Source organism: Lissotriton vulgaris, chromosome 10, assembly GCF_964263255.1.
Source record: "Lissotriton vulgaris chromosome 10, aLisVul1.2, whole genome shotgun sequence".
In the NCBI taxonomy this organism is placed as follows: Eukaryota; Metazoa; Chordata; class Amphibia; order Caudata; family Salamandridae; genus Lissotriton; species Lissotriton vulgaris.
The window spans coordinates 299200439-299219547 of NC_141698.1; the positions used below are offsets into that span (position 1 = coordinate 299200439).

The 19109-nt window shown below is 44.2% G+C and overlaps 1 protein-coding gene across 1 annotated transcript in view; it reads left to right on the plus strand.

Annotated features, from left to right (window-relative positions):
- Nucleotides 1–3114: 3114 nt before the first annotated feature.
- Nucleotides 3115–19109, plus strand: part of TMIE (transmembrane inner ear) — a 620236-nt gene continuing 604241 nt past the window's right edge. Inside the window, exon 1 of the mRNA XM_086939594.1 lies at nt 3115–3365. Coding sequence (XP_086795720.1) covers nt 3264–3365 — 102 coding nt within the window. The 5' untranslated portion in view covers nt 3115–3263. The remainder of the gene's footprint in view (nt 3366–19109) is intronic.

Genomic DNA, 19109 nt, shown 5'->3' on the forward strand with positions numbered 1-19109 from the left:
GGAGCGTCCTGCTGATGTAGCGCCTCCGGGCGCGCTGCGTGGGCAAACAGGAAGTCGCCGCTATGCTCCCTGGGAGCTGTAGTCTCCAGCCGCGGGCCGCGAGATGGAACTGTGCGGCGCGGCGAGACTACAGCGTTTGGGGCCCAGGAGTGGTGTGTGGCAGGTAGGTTGGAGTCCTCTGCTCCTCTGGTCGCTGTTTGTTTCTCCCCCGCTCCACCGAGGGAGCGTCCTGCTGATGTAGCGCCTCCGGGCGCGCTGCGTGGGCAAACAGGAAGTCGCCGCTATGCTCCCTGGGAGCTGTAGTCTCCAGCCGCGGGCCGCTAGATGGAACTGTGCGGCGCGGCGAGACTACAGCGTTTGGGGCCCAGGAGTGGTGTGTGGCAGGTAGGTTGGAGTCCTCTGCTCCTCTGGTCGCTGTTTGTTTCTCCCCCGCTCCACCGAGGGAGCGTCCTGCTGATGTAGCGCCTCCGGGCGCGCTGCGTGGGCAAACAGGAAGTCGCCACTATGCTCCCTGGGAGCTGTAGTCTCCAGCCGCGGGCCGCGAGATGGAACTGTGCGGCGCGGCGAGACTACAGCGTTTGGGGCCCAGGAGTGGTGTGTGGCAGGTAGGTTGGAGTCCTCTGCTCCTCTGGTCGCTGTTTGTTTCTCCCCCGCTCCACCGAGGGAGCGTCCTGCTGATGTAGCGCCTCCGGGCGCGCTGCGTGGGCAAACAGGAAGTCGCCGCTATGCTCCCTGGGAGCTGTAGTCTCCAGCCGCGGGCCGCGAGATGGAACTGTGCGGCGCAGCGAGACTACAGCGTTTGGGGCCCGGGAGTGGTGTGTGGCAGGTAGGTTGGAGTCCTCTGCTCCTCTGGTCGCTGTTTGTTTCTGTTGGGTCAATATGGACGCAGTTTTGAAGCAAGGGAGGGGGGACAACTCGCCTCCTAGAAGGGGTTTGGGATTAAAAGGTTCCAGTGCATGCTAAATTAATGCCTGTCATGTCACCAGGTGTAGGTTCGTCAGGCACTTATTTCATGTACGATTTTACCTCATGCAAAGTTATAACATGCATTAAAATCACATGAGTTAATATGGGGGTAGCGCATGCTATAAATTCATCCTCGTATCCCTAATCATGTGTTTTTAACTCACATTTCCATTTAAGACTTTGTAAAAGTTTTACTTCAGTTTCACCTACTTTTGATTTTCTTAGACTAGATTAGAAAATCCGTAGGTAATACTCTAAAGCTGTTGTTACATGCTGTACAGATTTATGAAAAAGGTCGAATATCGTTTGTCAACAAAAAATCTAAATGGTTGAGAACTATACCTACGCGTATACTAAAGGGAAAAAAGTCGTTTTTTTTTGTTTACTACACAATTTTCCAAAAACACACATTAATGTTGCACTCTACGTTACTCTGTTTGCATTTCTGAACATTGCAGCTAGAAATTTCACAACGCTTTGAACTTTACATTGAGCAAGTGCCAAGAAGTGAGAAGGGCAACCTACTCCTGGTTTTAGTAGTATCCAGTATAGGATAGGACAACATTTATATAGCATACGCTACGGATTATTCCCCTTGGAGCAGTGGTGCTGGCACAATTTTCAGAGTGGGAGTGTTGCCATCGAGGTCAGCAAATGAGCTACACCCTCCCAGCCAGAGACTGGCAAGGTAGTTGTATCTGCCCAGTGGTGCATTTGTGAGCACATTATCCAAAATATATGGCAAAAGCATGGGGTGGTAGGTTACTACCACTTACGCATGCTCAAACGTAAACTGCTAATATGATCAAATGTGAACAAATTACACGCATTTGTTCTTATCAGTTATGGTGCGAAGCTACCTCCAAAGAAAAGAGAAGCGCTTTCCAGAGCATTTGTATTTAATGTAAGTGGAGTGGTGCAGTTCCCAACTCTGTATGTAATGCAAATTGATATGTAAATGTAAATTGATACTTGTATAGCGCACTACCACCCGCAGGGGTCTCAAGGCGCTTGTACGAATACCGCTGTGGAACCCATCCTGGCTTTCCCTTTGAGGCATCCACTCCTGGGCACTCCCAAGGTGGAGGCCAGGCATCCTTAGCGTTGTGGGGGCCGTTGTGGACATTCAGCAAGCTATTGCCCAGAGTTGCAGAGTGGGACTCCATGATTTGGAATAGGCACCAAGGCGAGAATTATCAGGTCCGTGGAATTTTGAGCCCAAGACCCGCCAAGGCGGGGAATTGAATCCTGGTCCCGGGCTAGACCTCTGCATCAGGGTCTGCCGCTTTAACCATTGAGCCACACTTCTGTATGAAAGCACATTACATGAGGAGGATCACTTTAGAATAGTATTAACTTTATATTGGAATGCTTTCCACTCTCAGTCGGTTGCGAAGGCTGAGCAAAAATGAACGTTATCCAGGCATGACATCTATTTGAGCCAGTTTTTTGCCACCTTTTGTACGTTTTTTTCCTGCATCACTGGATATAGCGTTTTTGAAGCGCTATAGTGCACAACTCTCTGAAGTTTTAGTCATGTATTTGTTTTTTTCTCTTTTCAAGTCCAAATCTGCACTACAGATCTGTGTTTATATAGTGTTCTGACATAATTCTAAGGCTCAAAATGCTGTAATAGCAAGTGATATTGTAACTATATTCAGTGCTGCTAGTTTTTATCATTTTATCCATCTATCTCAGATGGATGATAGGCAGCCAAAAATTCGGAGCTTTGCTCTGTATGTTACTTACCTCTACCGCAGATGCAATGACCCCCCCCCCCCCCCTTTCCCTATCTTTCTTACCAGTTTGTCGATTGGTTCCACTCACGCGATGCATTAAAAATCGTCTCTCAGGTGATGAGAGGTGTGAACGATTTCGGAAACATTCCTGCACTAACATCCCCATCTGGCAGTGAGAGCGCTGCTCAGAAGAGGCTGCTCCTGTCTGTCTGGTGAAATAGAAACATTTGCACGGTACACTGCAATAGGTTTCTTTCCTGGGAGACGCGCCTGGTCACAGATCTCCGCGCAGCCCTCCTAATGATCCCACCCACCAGCTCCCCGGCACCGAGTGTAAATGACACCAGTGTCATTAATTAATGATTCCCCCGGGCTCGCCACCGACTGACTCTCTGTGACCGTCGGGCTGTGGAGAGGCAGGCTGCAGCGGGGGAAGGAAGGAAGGGATGCTGGGCGCGTCCGAGGGAGCTGTCAGCGGCTAGCTGGCCATTTATCACCTGGCCAGCCTTGGTCCACGCGCGCGGGAGAGGCAGAGGAGGAGAGACAACAGGAAATAAGATGGCGTGGCCCCCCAGCTCCCGGCAGTGCTGTGCTCTTTCGAGGAGTTCCGTCGTCCTGCTCGCCTGCTCCCTGAGGGCAGGGCTAGCTCAGCTCATAGAGGTAAGACACCCCATCCTGCCGCCGCCGTTACTTCCGGTACAGGTGCGCGTCCAGCAAACTCGCCATCAGTAGATGATACGCTGTTTTCCCTACGTATAATCATTGCTTTTATTAGATATCGATACCAAGTGGAGGGGACAGGGTTCCGCTTCCTGTCGGGAGACCCGCGCCCTTACTTCACCGGGTCCTACGTAGTTTGAGTACGAGTATGCATGTGCTTGTAACCTCTTTATACAGCGGTGCGCACTCCTTTTCGTTTGACAAGAGAGGGCCATTACATAACCCTTTGCCAAACGTTTTGCGCTTTAGCTAAATACAATTACAAAATAAATACGTACATTTAAAAGATTCGTACATAGTTAATACATAAGAACGCCAAGGTACCATCTGAATTTATCAGACTAACAGTATACATTTTATTGCTTATCTAAGCCCATGCAACTAGATAGGGAAAGCCTGTTGAAGGGGTCTGGGCTGAGTTTGTATTTGCATGAAATACCGAATACTCGTGGACGTTATAAAAGCATATTTGGGGTGATAGGTGACACTTTTAAAAAATGTAGCCCATTCGTGTTACTGAAATTAATGGTTCCATGTTCAAATGACCCAGGTCTGTCTTTGCATTTGTTAGATTGTCTTTGATTCAACCTTCTGTGGAGAATGAAGGAAAATTGATTTCAAATTCGCAATTTCTGCTCCTAGGCCCCTTGATGATCATTGTGTATCGGAAGAACAATTTTTCTACCTTACTCTTTTGTTGCTGAATGCTGTACGTGTTTAAAGTGTCACATGCAAGAGAGGGCGCTTCGTAGCGCACATCAACAAATTAGATTATACAATGTATCTATTTCCTCGGTTCTTTCTTTTCTGTGCCGTTTGTTACATTCATTTTACTTCATGTTACTGTTTTGTGTTTGCCTTTTAATCGGACTGTAAAAAGTTTTTTTTTTTGCATTCTGAGCCATAACTTACTTGACATTCTACATTCTGAACGTTTTTTTAACCAAAAAAGGCCACTTATCCCCATTTGGATGTTTGTTAGTGCAGTTCACACATAAACAGTTCAACTCATGAGGAGCGAAGTGGGAGCTGTGGGATTGGGAAGACGTCAGGGCGAAACGTGGCATCACCGACAGAACGTACTAGCACATACCATACAACAGAAACTTAAAACAGAATTATAAAATAATACACAGTACATCCCGCGAAGTGGGAGCTGTGGGATTGCGAAGACGTCAGGGTGAGACGTGGCATCACCGACATAAAGTACTAGCACATAGCATACAACAGAAACTTAAAACAGAATTATAAAATAATACACATTACTTACGATAGAAGAGCATAACATATCAACGTGTAACATAATGTAAAAAAACATAATGTTCTCGGAATGGGATTTTCTCCCTAAGGACAAAAGTTGAAACTTCTTTATTTTGAACCCAGAAAGCAAAACAAGGTGTTAAAAAAATTAGGATATTCCTGACTAAATACACTCATCATTGACGCCAAAGTCCATCACATAACAGACAACATCTTTCTTCATATTTCTTGTCTCAGGAAGAATCTCAAGTACGTCCCTGGTGAGCAAAACTCATGCTAAATATCCTTGCCACTTACATGGGTGCTTTTACAGGTGTTGCCAAACTACCTGAAAGACACGATTCACCCATTTATCTCCTCTAGATCATTTCAATCAGACAGTTGTTACTGTACCTCCAGCCGCAGCCAGTGCAGGCAAGAGCCATGGGTGGGGCGGGGGTGGGGGGGGGGGGGGGGGGTCGAGGGGGAGGGGAGTGAGTGACAGACAACGACAATGGAGTAGAAAAAGAAGAAGAAAAAAAAGAAAACCACTTACCTCGCGCTCGCTGCATCGCTAAGTTGGCAATGCAGCGAGCACAAGGTAAGTACTTAAAAAAAAATGTTATTCTCCCTCATCGTAGTCTGTCAATTCCCTGCCCCCGCCTCACCACTCTTACCTGCACCAACCATGGCTGTGAACCTCCCAAAACACTTTCATCCATTCAGTTATAGTCAGGCAGACAATCATGATTTTGTCAGTGGGGCCCCCCACTCTATCTGCCAGTGTAAACCTTCCACTAACGGCCCAATGAACTCAGGGTTGCCGGTATAAGTACCTCAGACCGTCAACACTAATTAGCTCATACGGTCTTATTTACTTTTTTCTTGCTTGGGACCGCCTGGCGATCTCGAACAGAAACAATGTCCCCCACACCCTTGGAGAAAACTCCCAGCATATCAGGGTCATTAGTTATTTGTTTGACAAAAACAGGCTCTCACTTTGGGAGCTTGTTTTGAAAAAAAAAAAAGACTGCTTAGTGGCTGCATGAAACACAGCAGTCTCTCAGCAAATTTTCAGAGCCTTTAGAGGTGCTGACAATGCAGTTGCTCCTCTGGTCCCATCGAGATCTCCACCAGGCGGGTGGAGACCTAAATATGGTGGGCTGTATGTCCGCCAGGGCAGAGGAGTACATCTGTCCTCTCCAGGGCAGAGGAGTTCATCTGTCCTTTGCCATGGCGGAATGGAGGACAGAATAAACAAAGAGAGGAGTACCACCATAGAGAATCAAGAAAAAGTTATTGATTCTCTATGGTGGTACTCCTCTCTTTGTTTATTTAGTCCTTAATCAAGGGAACAGGAGTACTCTCCGTTCACTCAAGGTGAACACGATCCCTTGCTCTCCCTTTTGTTAGTCTATGGAATGGAGGACAGCCCAACTTGGTCTAAATTGCCTCTTTGGTAATCCCAAAACCTAATAAAGACCCCATTTTAAATGCCTCCTACAAACCTCATTGCACTGATTAATATGGATTAATACTAATACTTCCCGCTAGACTGGACACATTACTCTCGACCTTTGTTCACCCTAATCAAACAGGCTTCATTCAGAAAATGAAAGTAGTACCAGAAATGTCTTCCACTTTATCAACAAGGTGTACAAAATAAAATCAGCAAATGTCATGTCTCTCGATGCTGAGGAGGCAGTTGTTTGAACTCAACACGGACCGTTGAGGTGCATTTTTAAGCGGTATGGGAGGTTTGCTAGGAGAAACCCTTTATTACATGGGTATTTCCTAAATATAACTTTTCTGGGTCCAGAACTTGCGTAATTGAATATTTGTCCGACCTCAGCTGCTTTGCAAAGGAACTGATACAAGGATGTCCATCGCCATCCATGCAAGGCCATCTCCCAAGCAATAGAGCTAATAATGCAACATGTATATGAAGTAGATAGTCGAAAAAACTCAGTGAATCCTAATGCAGTATAAACCTAGCTCAGGCTTTTATTTCCAAATGGATTGAACAAAATATAAACTACTTGAGGTATATGTCACTTGCTTCTCTTCAAAGCAGATCTGACTATGGGCTCTTGAAGGATATAAATGAGCTACAAAATTGGTCAAATTGAATAACAATTTGCCCAGATAAATCACCAACTTTCAATATAATGTTCTTTTTCAGGTATTATCTGTCAACAGAAATGTGCAGAATTATAGGGGAAAAATCTGCAATTTATCTGGCCTATTGAAACCTGTTGCCGTATTATGCTTATGGTGCATTGCCCACTCAGCACCGTGGTGCACATTTAAGAGTGTGCACCGGGTGCAGATTGGGACAATGCACCATATCCCAGCAAATGGGACCGACTGTTTGAAGGTACTGGTCCTACTTTCCCTGTGCATGTGGCAACTGGTCTGCATTTCAAAGGGGGCAGAGACCCCCTGTATGCAGGGGCAGTGAGTCACTGCAAACCACTTGAAAGAGGATGCTTATGGAAACCCTGGGAAATGTGTTTCCCCCTTTCAAGTGTGTCACTGACTGTGCACCACCTCTCTGTGGTGCACAGTCAGACTTCTTCCAAATGGCATCTTTGCCTTCCCATTTGCGTCTGCAATATGGTGAGGATGCAAAGGCAAAGGATTACCTCATTTGCATGGACCCACGCCACTACGCAAATGCGGGAATGCCGCCTTGAAATCTACTGCCATTTATTTAGTGGCGGCACAATGTGTTTTACACGTGGGGCCATGCAAGCATTATCAGCTCCTCTGTAATACAAAGTGCCCTAAGGGAGTGAGCACCAGTGCACACACCTGCTGCACTCCTGGGACGCTTTCTATAACATTGCCCCTTTGTGTCTCAGGTAGTTATACGGAGCAGTGAAGATTGGAGGGTTTAGTTGCACAGGTCTTCTTAAATATTATCAGGCAACAGTAACACCGGCTATTTTCAAATTGAACAGTGATCATTTAGGCACAATTTGGTGATAGAAGAAATCCATGATACAAATGTTCCTAAGATGTGTTCTCTGGGCGCAGAAGGAAATTAGGCTTATGAGGTCTTTAGAAGAATGTTGTCATTAAAACTAATTGAAAGATTTGGGAGTTAAGCTAATGATTAGACAAGGTGTTTTAATTTTAATACCTCTGCAAATACCCCTCTCAATACACTTAATTAAGCCCTGCAAATGATTGCACTTAATTTGAATCAAGCACTGGGAAAACCGATAGGTGTGTCCTGGATGAGCATGCAGTGTTATTTTTTTAATTGTTTTTGCAAATATATGAAATATGCAATAAAAAACGATATGAAAAACATGTCGAAGCCCACTAGCCCATGCACACAAACTCTAGAACTGAAGTGTACTTCTCGAGTGGCTGTGCACATGTGGTTAGGTTAAATGCTGGTACTCACATTGCAAAATTGCCAAAGGGATGAAGTGGGCTGATCTATTGGTCCATGCTGAATGCTGTGGTGGGCAGAAGCAAAGTATGAATGACACATGAACAGAGAAATGGATGAAGAGAGCTCACTGACAACCCCTGTATGTATGAGTATATGTGCGCATTCTTAATATAAACTTTTTTTTAAACACAAGGTTATCAAGAGCTGGCTTGGCCCACAATTAAAATTGAACGTCTGGTGGTGTCTCCACACTAAAAATTGTTTCTCAAATTCATAAATTAAGATGTCATGTGGAACACAAAGAGTAATTTAGCGGAACTATGCAGACCGTCGGCTACTTTATTGAATGTATGGATCTCAAGGGCAAATACGGAATTTTAAAATACATTGAATTGCTGTAGTTTGAAGAAACAGACCGTAAGCACCATTTAGTGCATGTTACAGGTTTCTTTTGAGGACAGTATGTACACAGACATAAAAAGCATTGGTAAAGCCAATAGATACTGGATATGGAAAGCAGAGCTTTTAATTTTGCTAATGCTTTTTGCCAAGAACACTGGTCTAAGGAAGCACAGTTTCTCTTGGAGGCCTTTGGAAGGAGTTGGGGGTTGGAAAATCAGAGAGGGTCTCCAAGCAAATTAGACTGTCTATCAGGATTTGTGCTGAAAGTCTATAACTCAAGGTAGATCAGCTAATATAGCAAGAGGTTTGACTTAGAGAATGCACAAGGCTATTCACTTTAAAGAAAAGTGCCTGTAAATCCTCGGCATTTTGAGGTTAGGGAATGAGAAATGTTATCCAGATGCAAACAGCAGAGGCAGAGAAGAAGTGAGAGAATGCTTCCTGTTTTTAAATTTTTAGTGTCAGGTCTTCTGAGTAGTCTATGTGTACAGTATAGAGGATGCCATGCTGAGATTTTCCTGGGGAGATTAACTGCAGGGGCCTAAAGGTTGTCTCAAAAACAAAGTTCAGGGTCCTTGCTATGAGTGCTCAGAGTACTAGGTCTACAGCAAAAAATGGGGCTGTCTAAGCATCCATGATTCAATTGGTAACCATGCAAAGCTTAACTTAGGAGGGTTGAATGGAGTGAGGCTAGGTACAGCAGTAGCACTATACAGTGTATATGTCCTGCCTACAGTTGTATCTTCAGAAAACATTTACTAACAACACTTATATATCATATGTACAGCATCAACATGGTTTAATGAGTAGAAAGCAAGAGCACAATGCTGAACCCGTTATCAGGTATCACAACATTGTACAATGAGCCAGTAATCCCATTATAAGAATGGCAATCTCAAACTGAATTACTCTGGACACAAACAGAGTACATGTGAAACCACAGTACAATTATGTAACTAGAGCCCCTGGCTAAGTACACTTTAATGTTCAGGGACAACTATGTTTGAAAAGCTCTATAGGGAAAGATGCTTAGAATGTAAATAGGATTGAGAAGACAAGGCACCACTATAATGTAGTATGAATGTGGTAACAAACACTTTGCAAAGCTTTACAAATATGGGTATTGCTGATCGGAAAGAAAGATCTTAGCTTTTCTTTCAAAATGGGATACTTTGTATATTGTATCTTTGCAAAAATCTTAATGTGTGGTTAAAGCTTGGTTGCAAAAACAGTGTGCGTTACGGCCAAGCCAATATTTTTAATATTGGAGTGTATTATAGCAGCTCATCTCTGCTGCTGGTCTGATATGCAAGGGACTCTGTGGTTCTGAGGAGGTTGACTCTTCAGCATTCTGCATCCATATCTTGTTGAATGCAGGAGCGTAGCTTCTGGGGGGTGTTTGGGATGTTAAACCCCCTAATGTGTTTTTCAATAAATAGTTGGGTATATGTGCTTTCAGTCGGGTATGTTGAGTTGTCTGTCGGATTTCACCAGGATCGTTTACACACACACACATTCTCCCTCTCAGTTGTGAAAGTCCTAAAAAAATATTGGTTATTTTACAAAATATTGTGTTGTACTCCTACCAATCCGCATTCTTTTCCCTTTCCACTGACCATTAGATCCCTTCAATGCACCCTGCTCGTCATATAATGCATTTAAACAATATATGTCTACCTGATTGTCAGTCAATCTGAAGCTCACACCCCCCAATCTTTCTGACCAAGCTACACCCCTGGTTGAAGGGCACATCAGAGCAGGACACTTTTGACTAGCTGGTGCTTGCAGACTTGTCAAATGGTGCTGCTGTGCCAGTAAGCAGCGCTTTAGCAGGGCCCTGGCTAAGTCTTATCTAGGAAGAAGTGGGCAGCACACCTACTACATGCTATGGATACACCACAGCAATAAAGGTCCATCCAAGCCCAAATGAATATATTAAGTGGACTGCAGAGTAGCTCCTCCACAATATTGAGTAAATAGTAGAAACCGCATGCAAATCACTGTCTAGTGTGTTCCACAATTTCAAACTTTAGGCCAATTGGGCTGGGTTCAGGTTTCCCTCCCCAGAGAGCAGTCTTGGATACAAAGAGCCTCTACCTGTGAGGCTCCAGAGAAACCTCTGTTAGGGATTATGTATTGCTATATATTAGCTAAAAAAAGATAGATCAAGAAGAGTAAGTGGAGCATAGGTGTTTCCTTTGTCGGCAGCACTCATTCACCATCTTGCAGTCACTAATTTTACATTCTGATAAGCATTAGTAAACTGTTATGGTTAACACTAACTCAGGCATGTTGGTAACATTTGCAAAGCTGTTTATCATAATTTATACTTGTGGATGATTGTGAAGGGTTTTACCTGCGGTAGCTGCAAGTCGAGTACACAGCTGTAGTGTTCTACTTCTCTCCCGGAATACAGTGTTCTGTATCCAGGTGATGATCTCTGGAATGTGGAAGCTGGGGGTTGCTTAGGAATGTTGCCTGGCTTGTCAGTTGACAGTTGTAAGGCAAGAATGTTGGATGGGGTCTGCATTTGTGGAAGCTTGAATAAAGTTCTCTTCAAGCTCATCTTGAATTCCTGACTACTTCTTCATTGGAAGACCAAGATCTTTCAACAGCATTTTATGTGAAAAATGATATATCCACATATGGGGAACCCCGTTTGCATGAGCCTTTGAACTTTTGTATGAATATGAAGGCCCATGGGTAACTTCCCTGTATGCAGCTAGGCAGCCCAAAAACCAGCTACCACTAATTGTGACTTTAGCAGAGCGTGGCTGTGTCCATTTGACTGTAGGCGGACAGACCAGTAGAAGTTTAACTTTTCGGGGCTCACACAAGAGGAGGCAATGAGGACACAAATATGCTGGTTATGGGTCTCAACGATTAGTGACCCATCAAATTGTTGCCAAAATCAAAAAGAGGGCAAGACCATCAGGGGACACGTTAAAATTAAAGAGACCTGTGTAGTCAGGGACTTTCTTTCTTACAGTACAATGTGTAAGGACATCTAAAACACAAGAGAAGCACATTTAAGAATTGTTACTCTATGTGTCATGGTCATATTTCATTGTGTTGGAATTTAGATGACCATTCACAGGCAAGACATCCTTTCAGTGAATGTTCCTCAACCTGGAAATGCTTACCAGCATAGAACTCCCACAGCTCCCGCAGTCAATCTTTAGAATACTAAAGAATGAAGACAGATTTCATCTATGTCACTGAGATTAAATATTTCACGGCTTTCAGTAGTCTCAGTTGATAGCAAGGATTCTTGTTTCCCCTTCAGTTTAATGCTGCTCATCGCATGACTTATATGATGCTATATTTAGCCATAGTTTGTCCTACAGCACTACAATTGTTTAATTTGAGGTAGGAATTATATCACTTACTGAGAATTGTACACCCATTCTGCTTGTATATGAAATATGGCCCTGAACCTGAGTTATAGACCTTACCCACAGGCAATGGCCTATAACAAGGGAGAATACCTTTAATTTAGATTTACAGGGGTTTCCAACTGTTTTGTAGTGAGAGTTATTTCTGATGAGTTAAAACCACTGTGAGCTACCGAAGACTGAGCTACTCACACTGGGTTAATAGGCACCCTTACGCCTAGCTTCATTGTCATTAAGCCTAATGGTCATAGAGCCAGATGCTATGGTTTGAACAAAATACTTTGACTATGACTGGGCTGCCATGTGTCTCAGTGAGAGCATGGTCTTTGGAGATGTATAAGTGTCAGAAATGAGATGTCTGGTTGGCTAGGGCATGCGCCTAAGCCAGGCAGAAACCACCACTCTAGTCATGGCAAGGGAGTTACACGCTGAAGATAACCCCTGCTCATCCCCTTGGTAGCTTGGCAAGAGCAGTCAGGCTTATTCCAAAGGCAATCTGTAAAGTGTTTGCGCAACACACACACACACACACACACACACACAGCAGCAACACACTAGGCACACTACAAAATAAACTCTACACAAGGTTATATAAAAAAATAGCCTTTGTATTATCCAAAACACATTGGAATCATAACCACAAATTTACATTGGGCCAACTGGCTCCAGGTAGTAATTTACAGGGGATTATATACATGACATGGCCTATAGGGACACTGTCAGAACCATTAGAACGGGTAATAACACAACAAGTACCTACTGGCAAAAAACTGTACACTCAGCATCATCACAAGCAGCAGAAACACATTATGTCTGCATCACATTAGGCATTAACAATATAGCATGACATTTGGTATAAACACATTATGCAACCCAGGTAGAGCTTTGCACCCTACTAATATCAACATGATGACCCCAAGCCAACTGGTCTTCTTTGGGGGTTCGTCTGGGCTGTCCCAAATGCACTTTTCCCCAAAAGTCAGGGAGCTAAATCACAGGACCTTCCAACTGGCCCTCTGGCTGCCAAAGCAAACAACACAAATGTGCGCAATGCACTGGGGGCAAGGGTGCGTCTCACCCCTTTCTCATTCTGAAGAGAAATGCCCCCGTTGTTGCAGCTGCCCGCACTCTTACGTTGCAGCTGGAGAAAAAGAGCCTTGGCACTACAGTGCCTTGAGAGCCCCACTCCGGAACTCTTACAACCAAGTTGCCCTCATGTTGCAGCTGCCTGCGCTCCTGCGGTGCAGCTGTGAAAATTGGACACCGGCCCTGCAGGGCCTCTCAAGCCCCTTTCACCGGGACTCTAACATGGCATGTGCCCACGTAGCAGCCGCCCGCAATCAGCGGTGCGGCTGGAAAACAGCCTTGGCACCAACACTGCCCAATGTGAGCCCCACTCACCGGGGCTCTCTTTCTTCACCGCCACTCAAGAAGATATGGCGGGGGTGAGCCGGGAGCCCGTGAGGCACCGTACAACTCGTAGCTGCACGTGGGGCTCTCCTCAGCATTACAGGAGCCCCGCCTTAGACCAGGCAACCTCTGCCTGCCGTCTTCTCTGCCAGCACTCCTTCCGGCCGGCTGTGACCGCCCATCTTCTTCTTTGGGGCCCTGGACACCCTCGAGTGCGGGGTAGGCTCCCACCCACCACCAGACACCGTCTCAGCAGGCCCAGGAGACTTGTGGGACTCTCCTTGGCTTTGGGGCAGTTTCCTGTCTGCTGCAAGCTCCGCCCACAACCAGGCACAGGCGCCTGACTTCCGGGTTGAGTTGGCAGCAGTCCGGTGCACGAATGCAGGGTAGGCTCCCGCCGGATTCTCCGAGAAGTACCAAAATGTGGGGTAGGCTCACGCTTTTCAATGCCTAAATGCGGGGTAGGCTCCTGCTTCTCCTAAGAACCACAGAGGAATCCCCACGCTTGGATTCCCTCAGGTCACTTCGTAGCCAGGCACAGCAAGGCTAAAGTGCTCCTCTCATCCTCTGGCAAGGTCGGAGTCCCCCTCTCTGGGGCTCCAGCAGTACAGATCAAGTGCTCATGCAGCGCTAGAACCAGAGTCAAAAAAGCAAGGTTGGGCCCAGGCAGGCCAGCTCACAGGACACTCCAGCAGAGGGGCAGTCCCTCGTGGCAGTGCCTCCTGGGGCCCAGCAGGTCCAAACAGCACCCACGAACAGCACATCTTACATGGGGTCACAGCCCCAATATTTATACTACATTTCCCTTTGTCCTGCCCTGGCACAGGGCTTCGGGAACCAGTTTCCACTTGTTCTGGCTGGTACTTGAGCACTCTGTTTACAGTGCTTCTACTCCCCTTTGTCAGGTGGGGGCTCGGTCGTCAGACACACCACAGGGGGCAGAGCCAGCTTTCACCCAGGCAGGCGCACACCTATTCAGGGTCAGGGGACTCCAACGACTCCAAATGCAGATCTGCCCATTCAGCCTAGCGCTGACTCATCCTGCCCCTCTGGAGCCACACACTTCACCAGCCCCTGTCACTCCAGAGCCAGACATGCAATATACACCAGGCAGTCAGAGACACATAGCACGCAGAAATGCCAACTTCTAAAAGTGGCATTTTTAAAATAATGATCATAAATCTGAGCACATCATTACGCAGCATTTATTTTTACTATTCCAAACATACCAAACTTGACCACGCTGCTCCACTCATATCAGGAATTACCACTGAAACATTTATAAGCAAATCCCCAAATACATTCCTATGAGAGGGCAGCCTCACAGCAGTGAGAAACCAAAATGGCTGTTTGTCACTACCAGGACAGGTTACCCACTTAAGGTACATGTCCTACCTTTCACCTACAATGCACCCTGCCCATAGGGCTAGCTAGAGCCTAGCTTAGGGGTGACTGACATGCAGTAAAAGGGGGGTCACAGACATGGCAACCACTTTAGGTGTTAAATCACTGCAGCAGTAACACTGTGCGTACAGGCCCTGCAATGGCTGAGGCCTGAGATAAGTTTGAAAGGCTACTTTGGTGGGTGGTGCAATCAGCGCTGCAAGCCCACCAGTAGCATTTAATTTACTGGCCCTGGATATCTGAGATACCACTTTACAAGGGACTGACAGGTAAAATACCATGTTTACCACAGAGGGCACACACACTTTACACTGGACAGCAGTGCTAAAGTGCCCAGAGTCCTAAAACCACCAACACCAGGTCAGAAAAAAGATTAGGAGAAAGGCAAAATGTTCAGGGATGGCCCTGCAAAAAGGGTCAAGTCCAGCAATAAGAATGTCTGTATATGAATAGGATATATGTGGATGGGTGAATGAGAGCCTGTGTCATATGTACTTGTTGCACAGGACATACCTTTCGCCATATGTAGTGCAGTTGCATGTATAACACAAATATACAACAATTTTTTTAAAGGGAGAAGCTTAATATGCAGAAAAATATTCTGCAGAAATGTTCCTAATATGGAACTTATTTCTGCACTTAAAATTTTTCCCACTTAAAAATAGGGCTCTATTTGTCAGTTACAGGCAGACAGACCAGCAGGAATCTGCGACCCTTGGAAATGGGAGAAAATTAAACTGAAGAGTTAACTTTATGTTTATATAGATTCTGTAAAACTTATCATTTACATGTTCTCCTGTTTCAGAGTGTCACATTTATAAAGTGCAGGCATCATGCTCCCACTGGCCAGTAGACACATTGCCATATTTATAGCAGCGCAATACATCCATTTGTTTAAATGAGGGAAATTTAAAGTGAAGAAACATGCTTCATATAATATTAAGATGTAATCAGTTAATTTAAAGTGGAGAAAAACATTCAGACTGATTGTTTCATAGAAACATTTTTCTTCACTTTAAAATTCTCCGGTTAAAAAAAATACTGTATTTTTCTGTTATAAATATGGCACAGTAACTATTGGCCACTGGGACCAAGAAGCCTGCTGTTTGTAAATGCAACACTTTGAAATAGGAGAAAATTAGAAATGAAGAGTAAACTTAATCATTAAGTTAACTCTTTATTTACATTTTCTCCCATGTAAAATCATTCAGAAACATCCTTTTGTTCTCAGTACAATATTGAGTCGACAAGGAATTTGTTTAAGAGTTAAATACCTCAGTGCTTCAGGTCATCATCTCTGTGAGTTGTCAATGACTTTTATTTCAGAGTTATATACCTCAGTGCTTCAGTACTTCACCTCTGGGCCTCACACTGGGATATTAATCTGACTTAGCGTGGCTCATTATCAGTCCCTGCTATCTGCAACCTGTTGAAAATAATGTAAAATATACATAGCCTCCTCTTATCTTTAAAAGGAAATTGTGGCCCTGTGCTTATTTAAAGATGACCCGAAGGCTGTGAGCTACTCTGAAGTTGTCTGCAAGCTACTGGTAGCTCAGGATTGCCCTGTTGGAGAACCTGATTTATAACATTCTGTTCCCAGTGGTTGGTATGTTCTAATAGTCTTTCAGCCCTTCTGCTTCAGGCTATATCAGTTGTTAAAGGCCCTCTCCCTTGTTATATCTCTAGTTCACTGCCTTTAAAAACTGGTATAGCCCTTGGAAACTGGCAAAAGGCTATATAAGTCGACATTTTCGGAATGGGATTACTATCAAATCAATAAACCCACTCTGGCTAGGTCAAAACACAGTTCTGAGAGATTCTCTGCTGAGCCCCTGTTAGCTATGGCACAAGCAGCAGGCCTTCCCTAGAGAAGTGCATGTTACGAACAGGCGGTATCAACACATTTCTAAGTAAATAACACAGCACAGTTATGTTCCCAAATACATTTAGAAAAATAGAGAAAACAGTCACTGTATAAAAAAACATCAATAACAATAAAATTGAACACTGGTATACAGATATATGAATTTTAAATATTTTAGGGCAAAAAGTATTTCTTCCCCGGGCGATACTGGTTTTTTAAAGGCCCTGTCCCCCATTATTTCTCGAGTTCAGTTTCTTTAACAAATGGTATAGCCCTTAGCAACTGCTATATAAGTAGACCTTTTTTAGGAATAGGGTTAATATCAATTCTATAAACCCACTCTTATTAGGGCAATACACAGTTCTGAGAGAATCTCTGCTCAGCAAACGTCTGAGAGAATCTCTCCGCAGCCCCTGGTAGCAATGGCAAATGCTGCAGGCAGTCCCCAGAGAAGTGCATATTAAGTTCAGGAATTATCAACAATTTCAAAGTAAAGAACAACACACCATTATATCCCAGATAAATTTATTTAAATTGAGAAGAATTAATGAGTAAAACTTGTGAAGAACAATAAAATAGGTCACAGGTATCCAGAGATATGAATTGCGATTCTCCTATTAACATGTCTAGAGAATCTAGATTTCATTAAAGACACGGAGGCTCACACTGTGCAATGACTTTTAATTGCAGATCCAAGCCAGTCGCATCACAATAAAAAGGTTCCAAAAAGAACACTGAGATACAGTAACCATCAGCCTCTTTTAAATCTGGCGAAAGTAAATCCAGTAGATTCCAGGAGATTCCAAGTAAACAGAACAAACTGAAGAAGAAGAAGACAAATGAACGACCTCCTGATGATGAAACGTCAAAAGTAGATTAAGTAGAAGGGTTATCTGAAAGAAAGAAGACAATGAAAATTGTATCCTAAAAGAGAATGTAAGCAGTTTCACCAGGTGAACAATTGAACAATAAATTCTAAACAATTCAAAATACATAACATTAAGATTATGAATAACATCATGTTAAATTAAACCCAATACCAAACAGGGATGGGTTGGGAGGGATAATGTGAGCCTCCGTGTCCTTAATGAAATCTAGATTCTCCAGGCATGTTAATAGGAGAATCGCAATTTCATTGCAAGAATGGAGGCTACATTAAGCATGTTGGTAGCCCTGTAAAACTACATTAGACATATGTTCAATTGGTTTAAAATAATGTCTTGCGAAGGTACTTGAATTAGACCAGTCTGCAGCTTTGAGGATATCATCCAACTAACCTCTGGACCAAAGAGATTTACTTGCCATGGCACCTCTAAGAGAATGAGCCTGAAATTTGGAAGTATCAATACCAGCTAGAGACATAGCAGACTTAACCCATCTGGCAATGGAAGTGGAGGAAATAGCCTTATGAGGCTTAACGAGGAAATGAGAAGTTGGTTCTCATTAAGCAGACGAAGATTAGACATTGTCATATCATACGCTTTCATACAATCAACCACACAAAGTGTCGGGGAAGGATCGAAACGAGGATAGAAGATTGAATCAGACATGGTCTTAGTTCTTCTATAGACTTCAAATTTAACTCCAAATAAATTATAAGATCTATTAGAAATCTCCAGAGTTTTAACATCAGAAACTCTATGACAGGAGATAAGGCAAAGAAGAGTTGCGAGCTTAAAAGAAAGAAACTTTCTGCTCAAAAAATGAATTATCTGGCCAGTAAGTGAAGAGATCTAGAATCAAATTCACATCCCAGAGAGTATTATATTTCGGCCTTGGGGGCCTCTTCAAACGGATGCTCTTCATTACCCTACAAACAATCACATTCTTACCGATTGACTTGCCATTAAAGAGGACATGACCAGCAGAGATCGCTGATCTATAACAGTTGATTGATCTATAACTCAATCCCTTGTCGAAGAGTTCAGTGAGGAAATTCACTATATCAACGATAGGTGCTTGAGTGGGATCCAAATCCCTCTCCATGCACCAACGAAGCCAGCATTTCCAGATATTGTTGTATCTGTAGTGAGTACCCGGTGCCCATGACTCTCTGAGGAGAGTAGAAGCTGATGACGAAAGTCCTGAGACTTCGTTAGATCGCCTGACACTCTCCAGGCAAGAAGGTTCAAACTCCCTGATAGGGTCATTGGGTGAGGATCTCCGTTTACGTCTGTAAGTAGATCTTTCAGGGAGGGATTCAGAAATTGAATTTCGAAGGTCAGTTCCAGAACAGTGGGGAACCACGCTTGTGATGGCCAGAAGGGAGTTATTAAGACTAGAGAGCATCGATCTTGCCTCACTTTCTGCAGGACTCTCTGTATCATTGCGTATGGGGGAAAGGCATAAGCATTGATCCCTGACCAGGTTTAGAGAAATGCGTACACTTCCTGTGCGCCGGGATCCGGCATCCAGCTGTAGTAACGCTCTAGTTGAAAGGTGAGACGGCTCGCGAATAGGTCTATCTCTAATGGACGCCAATAAGAATTTAGTGAGTCGAAGATAGCGACGCTCAGTTTCCAATCGCTGAAGTCCGAAAGGAATCTGGAATTCCAATCGGC